This window comes from Hyperoodon ampullatus (assembly GCF_949752795.1).
Source record: "Hyperoodon ampullatus genome assembly, chromosome: 7".
NCBI classification, from domain to species: domain Eukaryota; kingdom Metazoa; phylum Chordata; class Mammalia; order Artiodactyla; family Ziphiidae; genus Hyperoodon; species Hyperoodon ampullatus.
The window spans coordinates 78,061,144-78,087,121 of NC_136920.1; the positions used below are offsets into that span (position 1 = coordinate 78,061,144).

General features: G+C 44.9%; 1 protein-coding gene and 1 long non-coding RNA gene across 2 annotated transcripts in view; both read left to right on the forward strand.

Annotated features, from left to right (window-relative positions):
* The window catches only part of LOC307055622 (BCL-6 corepressor-like), a 792,095-nt gene that overhangs the window by 323,465 nt on the left and 442,652 nt on the right, over positions 1-25,978 (forward strand). Inside the window, 1 exon segment of the mRNA XM_079707827.1 lies at positions 25,686-25,811. Within this exon segment, the coding sequence (XP_079563953.1) occupies positions 25,686-25,811 (126 nt within the window).
* Positions 15,627-23,303, forward strand: LOC307056538. Its single transcript, XR_013811021.1, has 4 exons — positions 15,627-15,828; positions 16,135-16,989; positions 17,728-17,961; positions 22,863-23,303. It is a non-coding gene; the product is annotated as an uncharacterized lncRNA (long non-coding RNA).

Here is a 25,978-nt window from a genome sequence, read left to right on the forward strand (position 1 = left end):
TTGTCTCCCTTCTAGAAAGAATCAGACTGTCTGCTGCCATCCTTTCTCCATAGCCAGGGCAATTCCTCTTGATCCACCTCCAACGACCCCTCCTCCCCAGGGCAGTCTCAGGTTTCTTCAGTCTCCCCAGGTGAAATGTCCTTGTGCGTCCAGTGCTCTCTTCTCCCTCTCCTTCAGTCCAACTAGGTGCCCACAGTTAAGTGTAACGTGTGAACCTGAAGGATGTGAGGATGGCAGGGTCTCTGAGAACACACCCCCAGCCTATAGGCTTACCTCCTATTGAAGCCATCCTGCAGGCTTGGGCACGGACTACTGCTGCCTGGTAGCCTCAGTGAGAAAAGTCAAGACCAGGAGCCAGAGAGCGACCTGCTTGAGCAAACGCTCGGGATCCAAGTCAACGAGGGACACGTTTGAAAGTAAACAGGAAAATGCGGGCTGAACGGTCCTGCGGTGGGGGAGGGGCAGAGGGCACGTGGGTCGGGGTGGCGTGTGCTGGGGGGACATTCCACGAGGGCTCTGGCAGGTAGGCAAGAACCGGAAGTTCCTTCCACCTCCCACAGTGGCAACACAATTGGCGTGTGCCTCTTTAGGCAGTTTATAAACTGTTGTTTTGATTCACGGCACCGAGGTTGAACATGACAGTCCCTTCCTTTCACGTCTTTATCCATCAACCTAGGTTTTTTTTATTTTTTTATTTTTTTTGGCAGTACGCAGGCCTCTCACTGTTGTGGCCTCTCCCGTTGCGGAGCACAGGCTCCGGGAGCGCAGGCTCAGCGGCCATGGCTCGCGGGCCCAGCCGCTTCGCGGCACATGGGATCTTCCCGGACTGGGGCACGAACCCGCATCCCCTGCATCGGCAGGCGGACTCTCAACCACTGCGCCACCAGGGAAGCCCTTTTTCATGTGTTTACCAAAGGCTTCCTCCCACTTCTCAACATTTCTTGAAACTAGTATTTCAAGTTTCTCCTGATAGAATTATTCTCAGTTGAGACTGGAGTGAATTCACTTTGTGAAATCCACGCCATCCATGCTAGTTCCTGTGTGGGGCGTGGATACAACATGAGGGGATCATAGGGGCCAAGCTAATGGGCCCTGCTCCCCATCGCTGTTAACTGCTTCTGTTCTCCCTCCGTTCCTGTGGCTCAGAGACCCTTTTATCCATCTTGACAGATACTAAATGATCGTCTGGGTCAATGCTGCCTTAATGAGAACATTTGTGCATTCTCACCAGGTAAAGTTTCCTTCCCTGTCATTTTGATGACTGATAATACTACTGTAAATGTATTTGGTTTTTTGAAGCTCAGAGGGTATTAATATGTTGGAGCACTATGTAAACTTAAGTCATAAACAGCATTTATTACTTTGGTATATCAAAAAAAATAATGTCAAGATCATTCAAATCACACATTAAATTTGAGGTTTCTATTAGACATCTAAGTGAAGAGGTCCTGGAGGTAGTCAAATATGCATGCACATCTGGGATTCAGGGGAGAGTCCAGGATGCCCAAATGGGAGTGGTCAGCATATGAATGAGACTGCATGAGATCACGAGGTGTAAATACAGAGAAGGAGCCTGAGAACTGAACCCTGGGGGCTTGTAAATTTCAGGGGCTGGGGGGTGATGAGGAAGAACCAGCAAGGTGATGGAGAAGGAGAAGCCATTTGGGGAGCAGGAAAGCTGATATCTTCTCCCATTTACTGATCAATCCGTCTCAGGAAAGGCAGGTTTACAAAGGGCTTAAGACTGAGGGTATTGGACTCAGTTGGATCTGAATTCAAATCTCCATCACAGTAAGTACAAAATGAGTTTACACTTCATATATGCCACTGGAACTAGTATAGGACCTGGAGGGTATTTGTTCAGTAATCACTGATTGCGCATTACTGTACACTGGGCATATATTGAGTGGCAAGGGAGTTTATGAGAAAGAATAAAACAGAGGCCCTGGCCTCAGGGAGCTCAGAGTCCTGAGGGAAGGAGGAGTCCTAGAAGCCAATGACTGTCCATGACATCACAACATGATAAATTCTTGAATGAAAGTAAGAGCCATGCACCGAGAGAACAGAGGTGGAGTGATTAATCCAGCCTGCGATGGCCTGACTTAAATGTGATGGTTTTTTTTTTTTTCTCATTCACCTTTTACATGCCATTTTGCCCATAAAATTCATGACTTTTCTGAGCACCACCAGTTAGCCTACATGACAGTTTATGAGAATGCTTTTCTTTAGGAGAAAAGAAGTGGGGGAAAAAATCCTCAGGATATAGACTACGGTCCTACATTTAAAAAAATGAAGTTAAGAATTACCATCTTGAATGAAAGTGAATCTATAATTGCCTCTTAGCTCAAATTGACAGCAGCTGCTATGTTCTCCCACTTTTGACTGTTAGCAAATCACTCCCTGGTGTGGTTCTCCCATCACAGGCTTAACTGCCCAGCCTGTTGCATCTGGTGTGGGAGGCTTCAGTGATCTTAATCTTTTTCCTTGGGCGCTGATTTACCTTCCATTTTGGGGGCAGCTTTTCTTATTCAGATAGTGAAGCCCCAAGAATGTCAGCCTTTCCCATATTGAACAACCATACATTTCTCATGAAGAAGATTTCTAGCATCTTCTTGTGGTTTTTATTTCTCCTTGTTTTCCTCTCTGTGCATTTATTCTGACTAGAACTAAAAATTTTAGAAATAAAGTTTGCAGCTAAAGATGTCCTTCATGAGGTTACCATAAATTCTTGCACTGAAAATTCCACAAAGGCAGATTGCAAAGCTGCTTGTAAGTCAGTGTTGAAGGCGGACTACCTTCATTCTGCAGACTTAGAACTCCTCCAGCTCTGCCTGAAGAGGGGATTTTGGAGCCAGATGAATGTGAGGATCATTGTGTCCTCCAATCCTAAAGTAACTGTACTGTAGTCTCTTTGATGGCTGAGGTGGATGACAGTGAATGTATCTGGGACAAGGCAGGAAAAGAGATGAGGGCAGCATGGGTAAGTGTTGAGCACTCTCAGCTGGGATCCAAGGAGGACATTCTCTTCAACCAGCCAGGAATATACCCAGGAACCAGTGTTTGTTCTTCCCAAAACAAAAAGACCATGAAGACTCATTAAAAGAAAAGAAAATTAGACAATTGTGTAGCCCTGATTCAAAAATGAAGAAAACACTAGCTTTTTCTCTTAGAAAAGATAGTTAAGGTTTATTTCCCTCGAAGGGTATATATTATTTGAAGAATAACTGCTCTTCAAAGTTGTCCCTGTACTTCAGCCTTTAACTAAAGAGACCAAGTCTCTTTTAAAGTTGGAATCCCAACGACACTGAGTACAATGGACTGAATATTTGTGTCCCCACGCCCCATTGCCAAATTCATATGTCGAAATCCTAACCCCCAATGTGATGGTAGCAGGAGCTGGGGCCTCTGGCAAGTGATTCGGTCATGAGGGTGGAGCCCTCATGAATGGGATTAGTGCCCTTATGAAAAGGACTCCAGAGAGCAACCTCGTCTCTTCCACCATGGGAGGACACAGCAAGAAGATGGCCTTCTAAGAACTTAGAAGTTGGTCTTCACCAGGCACCAAATCTTGGAATTCCCAGCCTCCATAACTGTGAGAAATAAATATCTGTTGTTTATAAGCCACCCAGTCTATGGTACTTTGTTATAGCAGCCCAAATGGACTAAGACACCAAGTTTCTCCATGAGTAGATTAGCAAGGAGTTCAGTCTTCCTTCTGGTTTGGCCAAGTCTCTCAATGATGTTGACCCAGTCCAAAGGGTCAGTCCTGGTTACATTCATCAGCAGTCACTGCTGAAGCCTGGCTGTGCTCCAGGGGGCAAGAGCAGACATTCTCCCCGGCCCTCCCTGTGCCCTCCCCAACTCCCCCCAATTTGTTATACTCAGCCTCAGGCGTGCCACTAGCTCCCAGTGGTATAGCTCTTTAGGGTCCGAGTTCTTCACTTGATGAGTGCATGGCCATTTCCCTTGGCACACCCATAGTGTCAAGGCAGGTGGGTTGGAAGGAGGCTTCAGCATCAGGCTCATGCCGTTCCCAGAGCCAACTCACCCCTATGATGGGCTCCAGGCCCTAGGTCACTACTGTCTTACGGTGAAGGTCATTTCAGTGGCCTTGTCACAACTGTCTGTCATTGAGCCTTGTCAGGACCCCTCTAGTTCATCTGACATGTTCTGGTGACTCTGAATCTCAAAGAGACTAGATCTACAAAGCTCAATGTGAGCCATTATTGTTGTTGAGCATCATTTGCTGTCTAAGCATAAGTTCCTATTAAATTAAACTGAATGAAATAGGAAGGTGGGGAGGAGTTGACTCTGCCACTCGCAGATGAGTGCGTGTGTGTGTGTGTGTGTGTGTGTGTGTGTGTGAGATGTTGGGGGGGGAGGAACAGGCTATAAAGATCTGAAAGTGCATTCTACTGAGGTCCAGGACTCTAATTTTCCTTCTTGTGATTTCCTAAGAGAATCTAGGGTAGGACAATACCAAGGTGTTGAAGACAGATTTGGGGTGACAGGGAAATTTTATAACCTCCAGCCGTCATCAGAGTCAACTGTCTAAAATTCTTGACCCTTCAGCCAGTTTGGGCAGAGGCCTTGCACTGCCAGTAGTAACAACATAGAACACTTCTGTAAGTTTTTACAATCACGTAACAGGCCAGATAAAAATCATACAGTAGGTATGCCAGGAAACCCAGAGAGCTGTTAAGAGCCCTGGGAATCCAGAGAGAGGCAGACATGCTTCTTTGGTCTATCACAAACATCATTTTTTCACAACCCAATTAGTAATGCTAAGTATCTCCTCTATGCTACACCTTTAGGGAATGGAATGCTCTGGCTCTTCCTGTGCAAGAGTTGATCACCTCCTTGGGGAAAGCAGAAGGATGCACTCCTAGAAATAAATAAGACAACAGGCTCTGGACAAGGCCCCTGGGCATGACCTTTAGCTACCCTGGTTACCACTGTATGACCAGCTACCTTCAGAAGGAAATGCTATATACCTCCCACATGGCCACTCTACATAGCAACAACCTGATTCCTGGCATTAAGGAAGAGTTTGCTCCTAGTGGTCAGGGCATTTGGGTTGAGAAGTGAGATGGCAGCAGCTGGCACCCCTTCTGTCCGTTCAGAGCTAGGGTAGACCATTTACCAAAAGGCTTTACTCCAGGCTTTACCATTCATCAAGAAGGCACAGACATCTCCCAGGAGAGGGTGGCTACTGTGCCTGGAGAGCCGGGTGCCTTGTAGTGAAAAACCATCTGAACAAATAAAAAGACAAGGCTAAGACAGGGTAGGTGGGAGCAGACACGGGCTGGCAGGGACATCTACCCTCGTATTGGATTAGAAGAGGTTGGCCATCTCCTGGGAGAGTGAGGTAGGTATTTCTTACAAAAAGCAAAGTCCCCCAGTTTCCTACAGGGCTATGAGCAAAAGTGCTGTTGATTATGTTAAGTACAATAACAGAGCACTTCAGTTCTCAGGAGAGCTTTTCATCTTCAAAGGGACTCCAGGATGGAGCATTACCGGTTGACATGAAAGTCTCTGGAGTTTCAGAACTGAAGTCTGAAGTCGTAGGGGCCCTAGCTGTGTGGGACAGGCAATGCCCAAGGAATTCTCTTGCTTCAGAGTGGGGAGCAGGTCAAGGCAGGGTTATGTGTCCAGAAACTGGCCCTTGCCTCCCTGAAATTGGAGAGGCAGGGGGATGGAGTGTCAGCCTCAGTCCAGTTCAACCAAGTCCTGCCCCCTATATTGGAGTTGCCAGATAAGTTCAGTTAAATTTGAATTTCAGATAAGCAAAAAGTTCACGGATGCACTAAACAATTATTTGTTGCACACACACACACACACACACACACACACACACACACACACACACACACAGCCCCTGCGCAATCAGAGGCTGGACTTCCTACCCAGAGACTCCTACCTGAGAGCTCAGCGAGTCGGGACGTGTTCCCCCAAAGCCACAGGGAACAGGTGCTCTCCAGACCTGCCCAGACCCAGTCTCTATCCCACCCTCCTGTAGGAATGTGAGAAAGTCCTCCTTTCAGGGACTCAGGACTGGCCTGCTGGGCAGACAGTCCAGCCTTCCCAACTCCCTTATTTGCCTTGGATTTGGGGATGAAACAACCTCAGGGATGGAATGTCTCAAGCTTCCCTTCCCTCCCCTCTTTCCTTCTCTACACACTGATATGCACCCCACCACTCTGTAGCTTAAGGGAGAAGAAGCCCGTGGCCACCCACCCACCCCCATCGCCCTGAACTGCTGGAATAGAAATTCCTCTGTGACAAAACCCAGGGAGAAATGGTCCCTGGGCTGAGATGAGCTTTCTGCCTAGGCGGTGGAATCCAGGCCACCAGGACGGGTCTGGGCCTGAGGTAGAAACGCCTCCGGTTTCCCAGGCTGGGCAGGAAGGGAAGACAATCTGGCACTTGCCACAGCGCAGAATAGCAACTGGGAGTTGGCCATGCCGGCTCTGAAACAGCGAAACTCTTGGGGCCTCCAGACATTGAAGCACTTAGAGGTTCCCCGGCCCCTAAACCTCCAGATCCAGCCCCTGGGTTCCGTCAGTCAGGGTCAAGGACAGAGCATCTTGCCTTCTTCACGCCCCCAGGACAGACAGATGGTCATGCACATTCACATCCTGGGATATTACTTCAGGCCCGTGGGCAAGATTAACATTCCAAAGCTTGGGTTCCCCTCCATGACCTAATGCAAAGGACACAGGGGCAGGCAGATGGGGCCTGGCCAGCTTCCTACTCACCATTTACCAGCTGGTAATTTATCCATTTACCTTGGATAAGACTCTTTTAAAGATGAAATTTAAGAAAAATCCCCCGATGGACTTGAAAATAAATCCATTTAAGGAAAATGAATGTGTGCAAGATGAACTGACTGGCCAGCAATGCAGTGCATGGGGTTCTGGCACAGAAAGCAGTGCACTGAGCCGTGACTGTGCCTTCAAATACAAGATTCCGGAAAGAGTCCAGAAATTGGTAAATTACTCTCAGAATTGTGGAGAGGAACAACAGCTTTCCCCTGTGAATTGTAATAGTTGGCAAAACATGCTAGTGTTTCCTTCTCTCCTTATCCTTTCTGAATAAATTGAAAGTGTATGAATATATGAATAAAATGTGACACAGTTCATGGGCATCATTCAAATCATTCCCTGCCAATTATGGGAGTCTGTTGAACACTGAACAACAAATGTTTCTTGACTGACTAAACTATTGTCTGATTTGATGAAGGGAGGAAGAGAGGAAGAAAGAGGGAAAGGAAGGAAGGATTGATTTTATGGCAACTGAGTAGATCTTAGCAGAAATCCTGACTCTGATTTTAGAAGCCTCAAACACTGATATTCTATTTCCCCAAATCCCCCTTCACTGGCTCTATTGTTTTCCCACCTCCTTTCCTTTCTTTCTTTTTGTAAAATTAATTTTTATTGGAGTATAGTTGCTTCACAATGTTGTGTTAGTTTCTGCTGTACAGCCCACCTGCTTTCATTTCTATGTATGCAGCAGCCATGAGCAGCTCTGCTAATAATGTTTGTAAAAGAGTGAACTAGATCAGAAAAAGCCTTGTAGCTACCTGGTACCCCTAGGGATTTAGTCATCCAGGATCCTGGACAGCAAGATCTGGTGGGTCCTTGTTTGGATTTGAAAGACCCAGAAGAAACTGCTACTGCTAGCAACTCACCGTTTTACAGATGTCACTGTGCCGGGGAGGGACAGGTGGTGAGTGGGCTGCCTCATCTCTGACTCCTAGGTCTGAATGAGATAAGAGAGGGAAAACAGTCTCAGAGAACGGCATCAGAAGTTTCCCAGGGGGGTTAAAATCAAGTGGAGCCACACACAGGACATCTGAGCTGTCCCCACATCCTGGATAGGGGATAGGAGGTGGTGTAAGGGTCTGACGAAGAGCTGTTTCTACTCTTCTACTCTTAGTCTACCTTAATCCATCTTTCTTGCAAGACATTTTGTCTATTTCCAAGTTCAGAGATTTTTTTTTTTTTTTTTTTTTTTTTTGAGGTACGCGGGCCTCTCACTGTTGTGGCTTCTCCCGTTGCGGAGCACAGGCTCCAGACGCGCAGGCTCAGCGGCCATGGCTCACGGGCCTAGGCGCTCTGCGGCATGTGGGATCTTCCCGGACCGGGGCACAAACCTGTGTCCCCTGCATCGGCAGGCGGACTCTCAACCACTGCGCCACCAGGGAAGCCCTAAGTTCAGAGATTTGAACTTGAACCTGAGTGTGGCCACTTCCCGTGTCATCTATTGTCCTCCATGAGCCTCAGTTTCCTCAAGCGTACAATACGAATACTAATAACTAACACATACATATACATTTAGCAAACATGTATGAACACCTACTGTGTGCCAGGCTCTGTGGCAAGCACTGAGAACACAGTGGAAGTAAGACAAAGTCCCTGTCCTCCTGGAGCTTACTTATACTCCAGGCAGAAGCCCCCAGAGGGCAGCTCCTATGCGGGGTTTTATATACAATTAAAATTTTATACGTAATCAAAATTTTTAAAAAACTTGTTGAAAACATATAAAAAATTGGAAGATTTTATATAAAAATCTAGATCTCACAGTGGCAAAACTGGGCCTGTCTTTCTGTACAGCAACCATCAGCCAGAACTCTGGCTGCTTCCTTCACAAGGAATGCATGCTTTCCAAGCAGACACAGTCCTCAACATTCCCGGACACTCTTACCTTGTTAAAGCTTAAACAATATTTTTGTTTACTTGTTTGTTTACCTAAAACCCTTCAATGTTCCCTCACTGTAAATAGGAGAAAGCCTAGCTCTTTGATACGACATTCCATTCAAGGCCTTCCAGATCTGTTTCCTGCCTAATGCATCCCTATAAATGCTACACACCAGTAAACTGCAGTTTCCTGACCCTCCCATGTGGTACCTCTGAACCTGTGCAGTGCTATTTTCTTTGCCTAAAATGTCCTTTGTTTCTGTTTTTCTATCCAGATAATTAATATTGACATTTAAGGATCATCCTAAACACCTCCCTCTCCCTTTGTGCAGGCTTCCTGTGAGGAAATGCCCAGAGGGTCACATGGTCTGGAGACCCATAAAGATGCAAATGGTCCACTTGAGACCAAAAGGGAATCAAGTGTTCTTTATCTTATGGTTGGGCCCAGGGACCTTCCAATTGGTGGCAACTTGTAAAAAGCCTCAGCTTTCCCAATAAGTGGGGACAAAATATAAACATTAAATGAAATAATGTCTGTAAGTGAAATTAGACAATACTTTTTAAAAAATTGAATGGAATTATTGATGCTGGATAAGTAGCAGCTATTATTCCAGTTGTTATTATTATTCGAAGTGGAGGCCACTTCATCGAGGATGATAGGTCAGCCGCTGCAAAGTGTGTTCAGGGAAGAAGAGTCTGTTAGGGCTACAGGGTAGGTAGCAGAATAGTAAGAGATGTGATTGGACAAACAGAAGAGGGCCAGCAAGGGGCCTTCCAACTCATCTCCCTGCTTGGCCATTTTCTCCTTTCTCTTTATTTTAAACACAGCAGCCAGAGTGATCCTGCAAAACAAGTCACCCCACGTCACTTTTCTGCTCAAAACCCCTAGTGGCCCCCTATCTCTATCAGAGTAAAAGCTGCAGCTATTAGATCTCAGATCTCACATCCCAACCGTCTCCCCTCTCTCCTCACTCTGCCAGACACTGGGCCTCATTCTGACCTCCCTGCTCATCCTTTAAAGTGTGCTCTTACCTCAGGGCCTTTGCACTTGCCAGCCTCTCTTTCTGGACCCATATTCCCTCTGCTATCCCCAGGGTTCCCTCCTTCATTTTCTTAGATCTTTACTTGGATGTCTTCTTCTTGCTGGTTAGTCTATCTAAAATTTTACTTCTCCCTCGCCCCCTCCACTTCCTGACCTGTTGCCTTATTGCTCTTAGAACTTATCACCAACTAACATGCTTTACTTATCATACTTGTTTATCTTGGTTATTGTCTATCTCCCCCACTAGAATATAAGCACTATAAGAGCAGAAGTTTTTATCTGTTTCTCATGCTCACTGCTGTATCCCCAGCACCTAGAACAGAGCCTGACCCATCGTAGACATGCAATAAACATTTGTTGGATGAGTGAATCAAGTTTCTTGATTCAATAAACATTGGGAAATCACAGAATGTTTTTGACCAGAAGAGTAAACCGATCAGAGCTCACAAAGGGGCTTAGGATAGATTAGGGTAGGGGATAGGATGGGGCCACAATAGTAGAAGGATACACATGGGAAGGTTTAAACAGAGGGCTTCAGTAGGAATAAAAGAAAACAGTAGGAGGCAGTAAGTTTCACAAGGGCAGGGATTTTGTCTGGCATATAAGAGGCGCTGAATAAATATTTACTGAAGGATGAATGAAGGAATGATGCTTGTGTCTCATTGCTGCTTTACTTATTTGTTGCTTTACTTATTTCATTTAATCCTTCTGTCAGTCCTGAGAAATAGGCAGTATCCTCATGCATGAGTTGAGTAAACTGAGGCCCAGCCAGCTCACACAGCTAGGAATTGAAAGAGGGGAAATCTGAGACAACTTTTGACTAATTCCAAAGCACAGGTTGTTTTTCTGAGGACGTCAGCGCTGCCTCTATAAGTTACTTGTAGAACTAGGAATTGTTAGAACTAGAAGGTGATTGTGGGATTTGTTCAGCTCCTTCAGATAAAAGGGCTCAGGCTCAGACAGAGACGGTGACAAGCTCTGCTGTCACCAAGTACCAAAGAAAGATCTGACACCCAGGTCTCTCCTGAGTCCCAGGTGCTCTTGCTTCTTTCTTTTTAAAAAAAATACTTATAATAATATTTTTCTTAAATTTTATATATATCTGCTTTAAAAATTAAATAGTACTGAAAGCTTTCTAATCAAAATATCAGCCCTCCCCACTCCTTATTTTTGTTAACATAATATTTCACCTCCTAATATTTACTGTTGAAATCTTTCATCCATCTTATCTCCCCGCCTGTGCTTTTGTCCTCTTTTACCCTTGTGGGTTAAAATCTTTTTTTTTTTATTCCTTCACTGTCATTTTACTGGAATGGCCTGGGGAGGGAGACACGATAAAACACATTTGGTCAATCAGTCTTACTGAACAGAAGTCCAGTTTTTTGTCTCACTGACCCCCAGTGATCCTGTGCCCCCAGATAACTCATTTTTCTGAAGTCAACACATTCTCCATTGCTCGTGGAGATCACCCTGACCCTAGCCCTGTGCCAGGAGCTCCTGACTTACAGGAGTTCCTATCTGGCCTGTGCCTTGCTGCCCTCAAGGACTTGACTGAGGCCTGGAGAGAATGATTTACAGGAGGAAACAAAATGCCGATAATAGCAGTGAGAAGCCCTCCCATCCACACAGCACTTGTCCAATTTCAGAGAGCTTTCATATCCACGATCTCATATCATAGCCATAGATAATCAAAGGATAGGTAGTTTGGTGCTGACCAAAGTCAAAATCAGGACCCTGCTCTGTCCCAACAGGGAAACATATTTGAAAACAGGACTATGAACCCTCACATTCATGGTACTTGTAACTTCTTGTTTGGCTCTTTTGTCTGCAGGTCCAGGGACAACTTTCTTTGCCAGGGGAGATGGAAGTGGACTGTTAGATTGGTGCTGAAGGGAAGAAGTTTGGAGGGAGGGCCCCAGGTGGGCAGCGTACTTCCAATGGAGTTACTGAGCCTTCTTTTTCCTCCTCCTCCTCTTATACAGATCCAAGTTTGGAATAAAGAAAGCTGCTTCTCTGAGAACACTTACCAGTGCTCAGCTTGGTCCAAGGATAAGAAGAGAGTCAGAAACAAGTAATTCTGAACACGTTAGTGGAGAATTCTCCTAAAGTCCCAAGCCAAAGTCTGTTTCATTGTCTGGGTTGGAAAGTGAGATAGATTCATTTATGGATTTCTGCCAGCACTCTCAGGAAGAGGCTGGATGGTTTTGGGGTGTATACAGACATGTATGCATACATGTGGTGGAGGAGACTGTCTGATTTGAGGCATCTAGGAGGAGACAGATGTGTGGGTGCACACACACCTTCCCCAGAATCTTCCCAAATCAGTAGCTGAGGTGTCGGAGCTTTCATAATTAGAGAGTCATACCTTTGGATTATTTATGGCTCCCTGTCAACATATCTTGAACACATGTGCCCTTGTTACCACTTATATTATCACATAAATTTCAAAACTCAAACTTCCCCAGCATCTGATCTGTATCCTCAAATTGTGCTCCTTCCCCACCTTCCCATTCCTGCTCTGTTGAGAATCTCAGATAGACTCCTGTTTACTTTCTGTGGTTTGTATTAGGACATAGTTTGTCTTTTCAAATACATCACTATATGTCAAATAAGCTCTTTCTAATCATGTACACCGTAATATTTGCAAGGGACTAAAACACATCAATTTGTATAATTCCATGAGTTCATAATGATACTGAAAATTAAAAAAAAAACTTGATTGGTCAACATTAGAAGATCCAGTGAATTGACTCCTTGTGTTGAAAATTAGTAAATGAAAGGAGAGAATCAAGCATTTCTTCTGCTTTTCCTATACAAACAGTACCACTGGGTAAGCAAAATTTAGGGGAAGGAAAAGCTTGCTTTCATAGAAATAGTCCAGCAAGTAAGTGAAGAAGAAATGATAGAATTAGAATATCACCTCATGATAGAATTAGAATGTGACCTCTAATGAATTAACGAATTTAGACATTGACTACCAATGACTGGTAACATCACAAAATGAAAGGCAACCAGACGGTATACGCCTCCTGATGGAAGTATAAAATATCAGTTATAATGAAGTCTGATCAAAGTTCTAAATCCCACAATGTATTCGCGAGAAACACAGAGAACAGCAGAACATGTTCAACTAACAGTGTAAAAAAAAAAAAAAGACGACATTTATGAGACAAGCAGAAATCTGAATACTGACTGGTTACATGATGATATTAAATAATTGTTATCATCTTTTTTTTAGGTGAAATAGTGCCATTGTAGCTATGTTAAAGAAAGAACCCTTATCTTTTAGATATTTAGAAATAAATATTTACAGATAAAATAATACAATGTCTGGGATTTGCTTCAAAAATAATACAGGGGCGGGAGTTAGGGGTAGTGGGTGGGCATACCTTGCATTGAAGCCGAGGGATGGGAACATGGGAGTGTATTATACTGTTTTGTCTACTTTTGTATATACTTGAAATTTTCCAAAGAAAAAGTTTTTAATAAAGAGAAACTAACACTTCTCTGAATATTCTGACCATCTTGTCTTAAGGGACAGCCACCCCCTCCCACCCCTTGAGATCGTTATCCTAGGGAGTCTCCCCGAATTGAAAATACCCAAGTAACATTAATTCATCAGCCTCTCTTTACAAACTAGTATAAAAGATTATTTCCTGGATTGTTTTTACCCCTGAAAATACTGAGTCCCTGAGGGCAAAGGGCAAAGAAAACCCTGCAGGAGGGAAAAGGAAGGGCTGAGCGTGAGAAGAAGAAAGGGAAGAACAAATTTTGCCTTTATTACAATTTTCCCAGGGCCTTCACTAGTTGGCACATGCATCTTCTTTGTGTGGGTTTTACTAAGAGAACTTTCAGTGGAGGCATGAAAAATATGTTTAAATTGCGAACCCTCAGGTTAAAATTTCACAAAGCATCCCCTTTTATGTTGTCAAAGGCTAATATAAATATTTTCAGAAGCGGGCTTAGTGAGCCAATGATGAGAGCACTTGGGTGGAGCTAGGGCACAGTTGTGTCTGAACCTGGGAACAGTCTAGACCTGTCCATAGGACTACAATGACATGGAAAGCAGGAGAGAGTAAAGAGTCACATCAAGTGCTCAAGAGTATAGCTTTTTATAGCAGATCTCTGGAAGAACACCAAGAAACTGGTTGCCTCTGGGGAGGGAAGCTGGGGCACTTGGAATAGGGTGGGAGGAGAAAAACCATTGTATGACTTTATTGTCATAGCCAGGTTATACTGTGGTTAGTGCCTTAGTATGTATGATGAGATTTGCAAGCAGCCTTTTGTTTACGTAAGTGACTGTACTTTTTATGTGGCAATGAGACAGAAGTCAGATGTGTGTTTGTTTCTGGGTTCCTTGGCTGGGCCGTCTGCTGGCACCACCTGCTGTTTGCATATTTTCTTGATCCTCCCTCCCCTTGCCTCCCTCCCCACCCTAAGCTCCCAGAATCTAATTAGGAGTAGATGGTCCCCAGAAGGACAAAACTAGGATTTGAATAGTTGTAGTGCGACTTCTATAGGTGTGACATGGTATTGGAGAAAGGTCCAATTCTCTCACAGACGCTCCTCTAATAGCAGAGGCAGTGAACACTATCTTTGATGGCTCCTATTTTACCTTACATATTCAGGTGAATTCTGTGGTTTATGATTGACATTGTAAGTTACTATTAGAAACAAAGTGTCTCTGTGTTTATCCTGTGGTTTTTGTTGTTTTTTTTTTGCGGTACGCGGGCCTCTCACTGTCGTGGCCTCTCCCGTTGCGGAGCCCAGGCTCCGGACGCGCAGGCTCACGGGCTTAGCCGCTCCGCGGCATGTGGGATCTTCCCAGACCTGGGGCACGAACCCGTGTCCCCTGCATCGGCAGGCAGACTCCCAACCACTGTGCCACCAGGGAAGCACTATCCTGTGGTTTTTAAGTATCCCTGCACACTCTGCCTGTCTCTAGAGTATTAAGTCCAGTTGCGCTGTTTTTTCCCTCTTTATTTATTGAGGTTATTATTTACTTGCATTAAAATGTACCAATTTTAAAGGTACAGTTTGATTAATTTTGGTAATTGTATACAAGGTGTAACCACCACCACGATCCAGATATAGAAAAGTGACTTACCCTTTAAAAGTTTTCCATCCCAATTTGCCCCAATTCAGTTTTGAGACACTTTATTTTTACTGCTTTCTCTAACATCGACTCTCCGGGTGATTTAGGAAAGTCACTTTACCTCTCTGGATGTGTTTTTGCTTTTATAACATGAAAAATGCCAGAACAGATGTGTTACCAAGGGCCCTTGCAATACTTTCAGAAAATGAGGGGGTAGGGTAAGGGCGGGAATCTCAGCCTTGCGTCCTCATTCTTCACATAGCACACGCATGTGGCAGATCCTAGTGGGAAAAGCCTGTGGTCGCATCAGAGAGAATTAGGTTTCCATCTCCTCTCTTGCTAGTGTGTATGTAACCTTTTGTAAGCATCAGCTTTCTCATCTCCAGTATCAGGCTTATTAACAAGGCCTATTTGTGTACTGTTGTGAGGATGAAATGAGATGCACCGGCAGCCTTAAATGTTAGTTGGTATTTGTATTATGGCGTAATAGAAAGGCACTGCATTCAACCATCTCAGTTACTACACGTTTATGCAGGCTGATTCTCACAGCCAAAACAGACGCACAAAGTACACCCACCCATTTACCCACCTGGGGAAGCCCGAAGCCTCCCTGCCTGCCTTCCTTACGGGGCTCAGAGAAAAGCTGCGCATGCGTGCACGTGCTTCCAAAGAGCCTCGCTAGGGGGCGGAATGGGAAACAGGAAGTTCTAACGCCTGTCGTACAAGCGCGACGTAAAGCGGGTCTGCTTTATGGCACCCTGCTTCCGCCGTAAAGCGCCGTTGGCAATCCCGCGTGAGTGGGTTGACGAGACGACTGCCAGGTGAAAAACGCGATTCTTAGAGGTTGGCTGACTTGACGTCTTCCCCATGGGCAAACGCGGGAGCCGGAGCCGGAGCCGGAGCCGGAGCCGGAGCCAGCTGCTCAACTCCCTAACTAAAAAGCAGAAGAAGCATCTAAGGGATTTCGGCGAGGAGCATCCCTTCTATGACAGGTATGGAGAGGCAAGGCTGGGACCGGCGCTGCCGGCGTCCTTTCCCGGTGGGAGCCCGCGTGTCCCCGCGTTTGGTCCGCCGGTGCCCCGGGGGTAGTGACAGGGCGGCTCCCGCCGCGTCCCACGCTGCCCCGGCGCCGGCCTAGCTCGCCCAGGGATCCTGGCGGCTTCCCACCTGAGATGGGGTTCTTCGCCGATCTTCCTACCCTTTGTTGAGCCTGTAGTTTTATGCTAGACGGCACGCCTCCTGTGTGGCGACTGGGCAGAGATTTTATAAGCTTGTGTTCATTTTATATGTTTTTAAAGAATTGCTTGGGGGCTTCCCTGGTGGCGCAGTGGTTAAGAATCCGCCTGCCAACGGAGGGGACAGGGGTTCGAGCCCTGGTCCGGGAAGATCCCACATGCCGCGGTGCAAGTGAGCCCGTGCGCCACAACTATTGAGCCTGCACTCTCGAGCCCGCGAGCCACAACTACTGAGCCAGGGTGGTGCAACTACTGATGCCCGCGAGCCTAGAGCCCCTGCTCCGCAACAAGAGAAGCCACCTCTCGCCGCAACTAGAGAAAGCCCGGGCGCAGCAACGAAGACCCATAGCAGGCAAAAATAAATAAATTAAATAAGTTAAAAGAAATAAAAAAAGAATTGCTTGGGACCCTCGACATCACCTATCTATTCAATGACCATGAGGAAACTAATGTTTGGGTAGTTGTGGGTTCCTCTATAAGTGTCCAGACTCTCAGTTATGATCTTAGTGCTCATCCCACCCCTTTGGGCTGCTTTATCAACAGTTAGAGGGATAGTCTACTTAAGAAATTTGCTAGAAAAGGTGAACCCCGAGGGCTTTTATTTGCCAAAATTTCCCATCTTTTGGATGAGAGCCTGTTACTGTGTGACTGTAGTATTTGTCATGTGGTCTTGTTAGACTTTTTCATTCGTCTCTTATTATCTATTTGGCATATCCTTCCAAAACCTGTCCAAATGCATATGGAGTTTTTACTTGACAATAGATATAATGTATTTATAACGGTATAGTCTGCCATGTTCATTTAAAGTTGTATCATTAGACTTTTCCTAATTGCTACATACTAGTAGTTAAAGTTTAACATTGCCTGTTTCTTCTCAGGGTTTCCAGAAAGGAAGCAAAACCACAGACTTGTCAACTGGTAATGCTTTATACCTCCTTTATGATAGTAGATTCTGGACTGTTACTTTTAATATATGTGCTGCCGAAGCGAGCACTGGACTGTTACTTTTAAGGTTATATATGGTAATAAAGTTTGGCTACATTTCCACCCTCTTTGATTTTAGATGTAAGCTATATTTTAGTAATATTGCTTAGTTTTAAGTGCAAATGTCTGTTAAAATGCCATTGTGATAACTAATAGAGTATGAAACTGTCCTGAGAGATTAGCCTGTTAGAACCTGTTAAGGAGGCTTACCAGAGGGCTCTTGGTGAATCCTAAGAGGGAATGTCATGTTTGCTTAACATAAAATAGAGTGCAAAATCATCAAAGGTCTTATTTCATTACCACAGACTCAGAAATAAAGTACACTTTTTTGTTGTAAGTTTTCCTATTGCTCCTTTAAAGGTGCCAAATGTCTGACACATAGGTTAGATCACCTTATAGCCTAAAGCTCCATGTGTTTAGTTTGCTGTCTTCCCATGTGGAACATTAGCAGTTCAAAGAAGAGGAAGCGCTTCTAGAATCATAGCTAGATTCGCTGTTTTAAACAAATTTGGTGCTAGGTTTGGTTGAATAGATAGGATTGCATATTTGCAGAAAAGCTAGTTTTTATTTAGAAAAGTCTGAACTTGGTTCCACTGTGGGCTTGATGGTAGTCGTGGGGTAGCAATAAGAACAGTATAATTTTTGTTTTTAAAATCCCCACTTTACTTTCAGTCAGAGAGTTTATAGATACTTCAAGTTCTGAAAGTGAAGCATAGAGTGAACCAGAACAAGTTTCTGGTTACAACAGACTACTTGCCACATTAAAGGATGTCTCCAAGGAAGATGAGGAGGAGGAAGAGGAAGAAGACAGTGTTATAGATGAGACAGAAATGAATCTTGAAGATGGCGATAGTGACATCATTGTGGAGGAAGAGATGGCAGTAGAGTCTACTGACATGCAGAAGAGTGAGTGTCTTTGATGTGGGTTTATCATCTTTGCAGGGACCACAGACAGATTGCCCCAGGGGCAGGGTGCCTCGTACCACAGAGCTGGGTGAAAGCACATGGATTCAAAGCAGAGATTCTTAACATTGTTGGGCTCTGTGATATCTTCAAGAATCTGATGAAAACACAGGACCCTCTGGCCATAAAAATGCAGAAATGACATTTTTGCTTATGATTTCCAGGATTTCATCAATCCTACTTCAAATTCCCCTGATTGGGAGGAAAGGGAACATAATTCTGTTTTTGTAATGGTCTCAATTTATGAAAGAGATTATTGTTCCTGCCTTAGAGGAACCAAGTTTAATGGAAGATAGACATAAAATATACAAAACTTTTCAAGCATCAAATCTGAATGGAGCCAATAAATATAAGGTGTTAAAGAGATGCAAAGTGGTCACATGCTGCCAGGGTGAATGAGGGGGGGCTTCAGAGAAGAGCTGGGATTGAAAGCGTAAAGGAACTCTGTCTCACTCAGACATCTAGGGGACCATTTTTAAAAAAATTATTATTAATTTATTTATTTTTGGCTGCATCGTGTCTTTGTTGCAGTGCACCGGCTTCTCACTGTGGTGGCTTCTCTTGTTGTGGAGCATGGGCTCTAGGCACGTGGGCTTCGGTAGTTGTGGCACACGGGCTCAGTAGTTGTGGCTCACGGGCTCTAGAGCACAGGCTCTGTAGTTGTGGCGCACGGGCTTAGTTGCTCGGCGGCATGTGGGATCTTCCCAGACTAGGGCTTGAAACCACGTCCCCTGCATTAGCAGGCGAATTCTTAACCACTGTGCCACCAGGGAAGTCCCCATAGGTGACTTTTTAATTTAACTTTAAAATCAACTTTATTGAAGTATGAATTACATTCCACAAGGTGTACACATTTTAAGCATGTAATTTGATAAGTTTTGACAAATGTGTATATCTATATTGTCATCGCCAAAGTCAAGATACAGAACACTTCCGATACCTGCAAAAAGTTCCTTCTTGTCCTTTTACAGTCAGTTTCCCAGGCCTGGCATCAGGCAACCACTGACATGCTTTCTTTCACTATGTATTAGTGTCTCCTATCCTAGAAATTCATATGAATGGAAGCATACAATAAGTACCCTTTTGCACGTGGCTTCTTTGGCTCCTCATGTTGTTGTGACTCATCCGTGTAGCTCATATTAGTAATTCATTTCTTTTTATTACTGGAATAGTAGTCCGTTGTCTGAATATATCTGGGTAACTTTTTATATTCTATTATCTTAATGCCTACTTGCCTTACTGTATTTTTTTCTATACTTTAAGGTGTCACACACCATTCTTAGTATTTTCATTCATCACTTGTACTCGGATAAAAAACTCGTTGCCTCAGACTTAGGGATTGTTTTAATTTTGTTGGTTTTCCAGTTTTCTTTCATGTTTTAGGTTTTTAAAAATGAAAAGTTTGGCTTTTTAAATTATAAAAGTAATATATATTTACTGTAAAAATTTAAGAGGGTAATATAGTTAACGTATATCTCCTCCACCCTGGGATGAACACCTTTAACATTTTATAGAACCTTCCAGACTACTTTTTTATGGATATATGAGTGAATATATATTTGTGTGTATGTGCATAATGGCCTCATACATTTCTGTAAGTTACTTTTTTCTTTAATAATATAACGTGTGTAACTGTGGGTTACTGCAGCTAGAACCCTGGTGTCCAAACTCCCAGGCCAAATCTCCTTCTACTACATTACACCACCATGGGGAGGTTTAAAAAAGAAAGGGAAAGTATGAAGGGTGATTTTTCCATAAATTAAATCAACTTTAAAAGGCGCATTTGGAGAGTCAGAGAGTAGTGATATTGTTAGAAAGAAGAAAGGTTTAAAAGCTGGTTAAATCTCATTTAAAAAAAATCCATATGTACCACATTGTAAAAAAGAGAAGGAAGACGGCATTCATGATTACTGGGCTGGCAGGGTAGGGGACAGTTGCATGCTGGGGGTGGCTCTCGTACTGGCTCTTCCACTCTTCACACTTGTGCTCGGCCAGGGCCAGGGACCGCTGAGGGAGATCAGAGGAGAGGGTGGTGCCTTGGGGGTTCCAGGGAGTTGTGCAGCTGGCTCCCTTGCCACCCAGACTGCCCCAGGGTTCCCAGCCCCAAGGATTATGGAGCATCCCCACACCTGTTTGCTCTGCAGTTGCTGTTCTGCACGCATTTTCTCCTCCAGCACTTTCTGCAGTGTCTCCTTGGCCTTCTGCTCATAGCTGTTTTTCTGGTCTTCCATCTGTAATAGCAACTTATTCATTCCCCAAGAAGTGTATTTCTGTAAATTTGAGGCAATTCAACACATACACATTGACCTACTGTGTGCTAAAGCCTGAGCAGGGATACAGACATGAAAAGAAATTGGTCCTTGTCCACAGGGCAGAGATGTCAGTAATCTGGTGGACCTTCTTCCAGGCTGGAGGCAGGCAGGGAGAGTCCCTCAGGTGATGTGAGAGGTGAGTGGGGATAAAAAAGTGCCCTGGGCATGCTGGGCATTCTCCCCTAGGCCTTCCACAGGCATTTGAAATCCGACATTTCCAAAGGGGAATCATCCTTCTAAACCTGCTCCTATCTCAGTGGCCAGCATCACCACCCACCCAGTCTCCCAAACCCTAAACCAGGGAATCATCCTTGATTTCTCTCTCACCTTCTTCAAGGAATCAGTTCATCATCAAGCTTTGTCAAGTCAACGTCTTTAACAGCTCATTCGTTACCTGTATCCTCTATCCCTACTGCCACCTCCTTAGTTCAGACCCTAGTAACACTATTATATGGATTATATATAGAGACTATGTATTATCTTCATGCCTTGCCTCCCTTCAAACCCTTTTCAGTCCTGCAGCTAGAGGGTTCTTTCTAAAACTTAAATCTGATCACATCACAACCTGCTTAAATCTCTCAGTGGTTCTCAGTGTTCTAAGAATCAGGTCCAAACTCCTTGGCATGGTTCCTACTTACAAGCCCAGACTTTCATCTCATGCTGCCTCCACGCAAGCTGAACTGCTTGTAGGTCCCCTAAGCACTGTGCTTTTCAGCCTCTGCCTTTGCCCATAAAGCTTCTTCTGCTTAGAGTATCGTGACCCACGCTTCTCACCTGGTTAACTTCTACCCATGTTCAAGATTCAGCCCTAGGATCATAAATTCTGATAAACTTGGCCAACCATACCTACCCCCGACTCTTTATGGATTAGGCAGTTTTACTGGTGTTCACATAGTATCTGTATTTCTGATCTATTGACTCATCTGTCTCCTTTAAGGGATTGTAAACTCCTTTGGGGCAGGGAGCATTTTTAAAAAAATAAAATTATTTTTGTAGGCTTGGGGATCTGAACAATATTCAGTAAAGTCAAGTTTTAAAAATGAATACATTTGTATTTTTAGAATTTCTCCTGGCTTCAAGGTCAAAAAGAAAAAGACACAAGAGCAGCTTTGAAAATTCACTGGGGGTCTTGCCTTTCCAGTGCTTTTCATTTTTATGCCCTGTGATTTTGGGGAAAGCAGGAGCCTTTTACTGTCGATTCTGGGTTACCCAACTGGGTAAGAGATAGTCTAGATAATGCAAATTTAGAGTTCAATATCAAATCATTTCCACTTAGCTTTGGAGTCATCTGAAAATTTGGATTTAAATGTTGAGTGGGTCTTATGTTCTTGGAATTGTCATTAGAAACCAGATACAGGAGTTACTGGTTGAGATCATACATGGTTATGTCCAGGTTATTGGACTTAACCATGCTGGTCACTGACCAGCTTTATCTCCCATTGAAAACGAGTAGACTGGCATTCTGGATTCTATGTCAGTCTCTTATGAGCTTGGTTGGCATTACTGAAAAAATAAAAGTTGTGGATCCGCAAACCTATAGACTATATAGGCTATGTTCCCCTGCAGAATTCTAACTACATGGCCACCTTATCTTCCTAACATCAAGTGGGAGCGGTCTGGCCGGTCCATCTCGTTCTCTTGATCTTGAGTCCTCTGCAAAAGACAGCCCCCTTTTCTGCACCAGCACGTACGTCACAGCCCTGAAGAAAGTGTAGACATCTGAGATACGTTAACAGTGGGGGAGGGCTGATATCCCGTGAACAGACACATAAATGCCTGTTAGACCTGGAAATTGAAAACCAGAGAGGCGGGGCCACACTGGTCTTGGCCCAGGCCACCAGCCACTGGTGTCCCCAGCAAAATGTTCCCAATGTGGGAGTTTGAGGAAGCAGGGAAAGGCAGGTGGTGTGAGTTTATTAGGACTTGAGGCCCTCAGCCTCGCACTGAGGCAAGCTGAACCCCCAGAGCGTGCTTCCTGCCCTCCTATGGGCTGCTACTCCTAAAGGTACTTGGTTTCAACAGTTATTTGTGCATCAGATTAAAGACTGAAGGGAGAGGGAACAGCAAGCCTAAATTCTTCATATCATACGCCACCTCCCTTTCTCTTCTTATTATATAAGCAATTCATGTGAAAAACAAATAAGGCAAGCAAAACAAAACAAAATTACCTGAAATCTTGCTATCCAAAAGCTACCATTAGTATTTTGGTGTATACTTGTTCCAGATTTTTCTTTATTTTCAACCCTTCATTAAGGCCATTGTAGTCTTGATAGATGATGCTGGCACAAGCACTTGAGATGAGGCTCCTCTTTTTAAAATACTGTATTTGCATTTGGCTTAATTTGTCTCAGGCCCTGCCTTGCCTGGTCCCCAGCGTGGTGTTTTCTGCTGCAGTCTCTGTAAATTGGAGTTGAGGTGATGGGGCGGTCAGGCAGGGCTGTGTGTATCTGTGTCTGTATGAGGGAGGGCGGGCACACTTTCCAGTGTTTCTGGGCAACAAGCAGGCACTCACTGCAGTTTCCTATCCCTCAGGCCTGGGCTGTGGAGACAGGGGAAGTACCAGGAAGGGGTGGACGACCCCGACGCAGCTAAATGGAAGGCCCAGCTCCGCTGTGCGCTCAACAAGAGCAGGGAATTCAACCTGATGTACGACGGCACCAAGGAGGTGCCCATGAACCCAGTGAAGATATATCAAGTGTGTGACATCCCCCAGCCCCAGGGCTCTATCATTAACCCAGGTGAGGCCCCAGCTGCTGGGGAGAAGGTGGACAGTGTGCCAGGTTCCGGGCCGGACCCTTAAAGCGATAGTCGACTTGAAAGTCGCCTCGCTTACAAAGTTGAAGACTGGTAAATAAAGCAAGAAATGCTGTCCCTAGAAAGAACCCAGAGAACAAAAGATATAAACTCAGCACTGTCTTCCTGCCCACCCAGTGGAACAGTAAAGCATTAGAAAGAAGAGGGGGTATTGAGTTCTATAAAAAATAACTTCTCTTGGGACTCAACACTGAGAAGAGAGGCCAGGTAGTTTAGAAGAAGGAGGGCTTAAAACTTAGAAGGTCTGAGTTATAAACCTCGGTCTTTCCATTTCACTACTTGTGGGACATTGAATCAAGTCATTCAACGTTTTGAGCCTCAGCTTCTTCCACTATAAAATCTGGGTTCTCATCTTTCCTGCGTATTTCAAAGGCTGTTCTAAGAATCAATTGACGTGACATTATGAAGGCTGTTAAGTTCTCTTTATAAATGATGGGTAAGTGATCATTTAATTTGTATGGTATTTTTCCTAGGAGAATACCACCTGATCCCTATATTTACTCAATGTTTAGCCAGTTCCGACTAAGAGCCAGATAATTTAGACTTGACCTCCAGTGAATCTAGTGAGGCTCTGCCATGAGGGAAGGGTCTGTCTTCACAGTAAGCTTATAAAGGAGAGAAGCTGTGCTCCTTGGGTCCTTAGAAGGGATGCGAATGTGTAGCAAGGGGTTTAGAGTAGGAATTAAAAGATTTCTAGGAGAAGGGAGTAGGGTCTGCAGCTCCTGGATAGGGGAGGGGATGAGAGCTTGCACTGGGGCTCCGTAGGAGGAGCTGGGAGTGGGGTGAACACCCTTGGTTCCCACTCTTTGGCATTGAGGGTGCACACTGAACCCAAGGAACCTGTGTGCTGGCAGTGCCTAGCTTGAACAGTGGGTCAGCTGCAGGGATGACAGTGCAACGTGAGCGCCTCACTTTTGACCTTTGTGTGTGTGTGTGTGTGTTTCTCAGGTAGGATCCACTGGATCTGCTCCTTGGGATGAGAAAGATAATGATGTGGATGAAGAAGATGAGGAAGATGAGCTGGACCAGTCACAGCACCATGTTCCCATCCAGGTCACCTTCCCCTTCCTGAACATCAATGGTGAGTGGGGTGGGGGGTGGGACAGAGGCATGGAGAGGATGTAAGGGGCTTTGATTTTGCAAGCGTTGACACCATATCCACCATTGCACTGGGAGCAGCGACCAGGCCCTGGGGCCAGGCTGCCAGTCTGTTAGCAAGTAGGAGTCATAGGCAAAGGAACTCCACAGGCATAGTTATCCCAGTGGGGTGGCTTCTAGGCAGAGAGAGCATCTTCTGAATCTTATGTGATAATTCAGAGAAATTAAAAAATTAAATTCATTCTCAGTCCCGCATACAAATACACAAGCTGTTACAAATTTTGCTGATTTCCTTCAGGCCAAGTGCAGGGATCATTTTCGTGAATTGTAGGCAAACTCTTCTGCTATTTCCCACGGTACAAATTTTCTGTCACTGCCTTAACAGCCTCTGCTAAGGCTGTATCATGGGAAACTTGTGGCTCTACAGCTCTTAATACTAGGCTCTGATAAAATTTCTCTACTAGAGACTTTTATCTTTTTTAAATTTATTTATCTATTTATTTATTTTTTGTGGTACGCGGGCCTCTCACTGTTGTGGCCTCTCCCATGGCGGAGCACAGGCTCCGGACGCGCAGGCTCGGCGGCCATGGCTCACGGGCCCAGCCGCTCCGCGGAATGTGGGATCTTCCCGGACCGGGGCACGAACCCGTGTCCCCTGCATCGGCAGGCGGACTCTCAACCACTGCGCCACCAGGGAAGCCCTATCTTTTTTTAAAATTGACTTTTTGAATTCAGCTTCCCAGGAAAGATGAGTTTAGAGGTTGGAGGGTCACTGTGAGACAGAGCAGGTCCTGCGTCTCCCATTGCACATTCTGAGGACGCTCAGACACAAGGTGAAGTGCTCTTCCACAGCATCTTCACTTGAACTGTTCACTGACATGCTCCTAGTCATATGACTTGCATTCAGTTGAGTAGCTTTTCACTACAGATTTCTAAGTTCCATCTGGCTGCTAGGGTCAAATGAGATACTTTTGCCACCTAGAAAATTTAGTGTATCCAGATGATTCCTGTAGGATTTTGGAGTACCCTTCCCTAGGTGATGCCCCTTCTTTTGAGAATCAGGAAATGACTCTTATCTGTCTACTTGCCCTCCTTCACTTACCCTGTCATTTATAACCTTGCAACCAAGTGATGAGTAAAGACAACGATCATAGAGCTCTCTCAGGTTAATATCGCCACAGCTACATTCCCACTTGGTGCAATTTTAAGATTTGGACATTTGGAAATGTGAGATCCTTTCCCAAATCTTTGGCTCACTCATTCTGTTATTCTCACCACTTAAAAGGATGCAACCCATTTCCAGGATCATGATTTCCCTTTTTTTTTTTTTCATGTTTTTTTAAAGCTAATATTGTGTGTCCTTACGTTATGGGCCACCTTGGATCCTTTATGGAAACATGTGAACATATATTAAAAATAAAAAAGTAAAATGTGGCCCTACAGCCACACCGGGATTTCATTGCCCTGAGAGAGGAGTTGGGGCGCATGAGTGACTTCCACGAAGCCTATACTTTCAAACAGGCTCCGGGCCAGCCAGTTTCCGGCTTAAGCAAGGAGAATGTTCCAGCGGTAACCAACAAGGAGAACCTGGCGACGCCGGTCTCGACTCCATTCCTGGAGCCGACCCTGGGGAGCGACGGCTCTGCGGTCACTTTCGGGAAAACCCAAGAGGATCCCAAACCATTTTGCGTGGGCAGTGCCCCACCGAGTGTGGACGTCACCCCCACCTACACCAA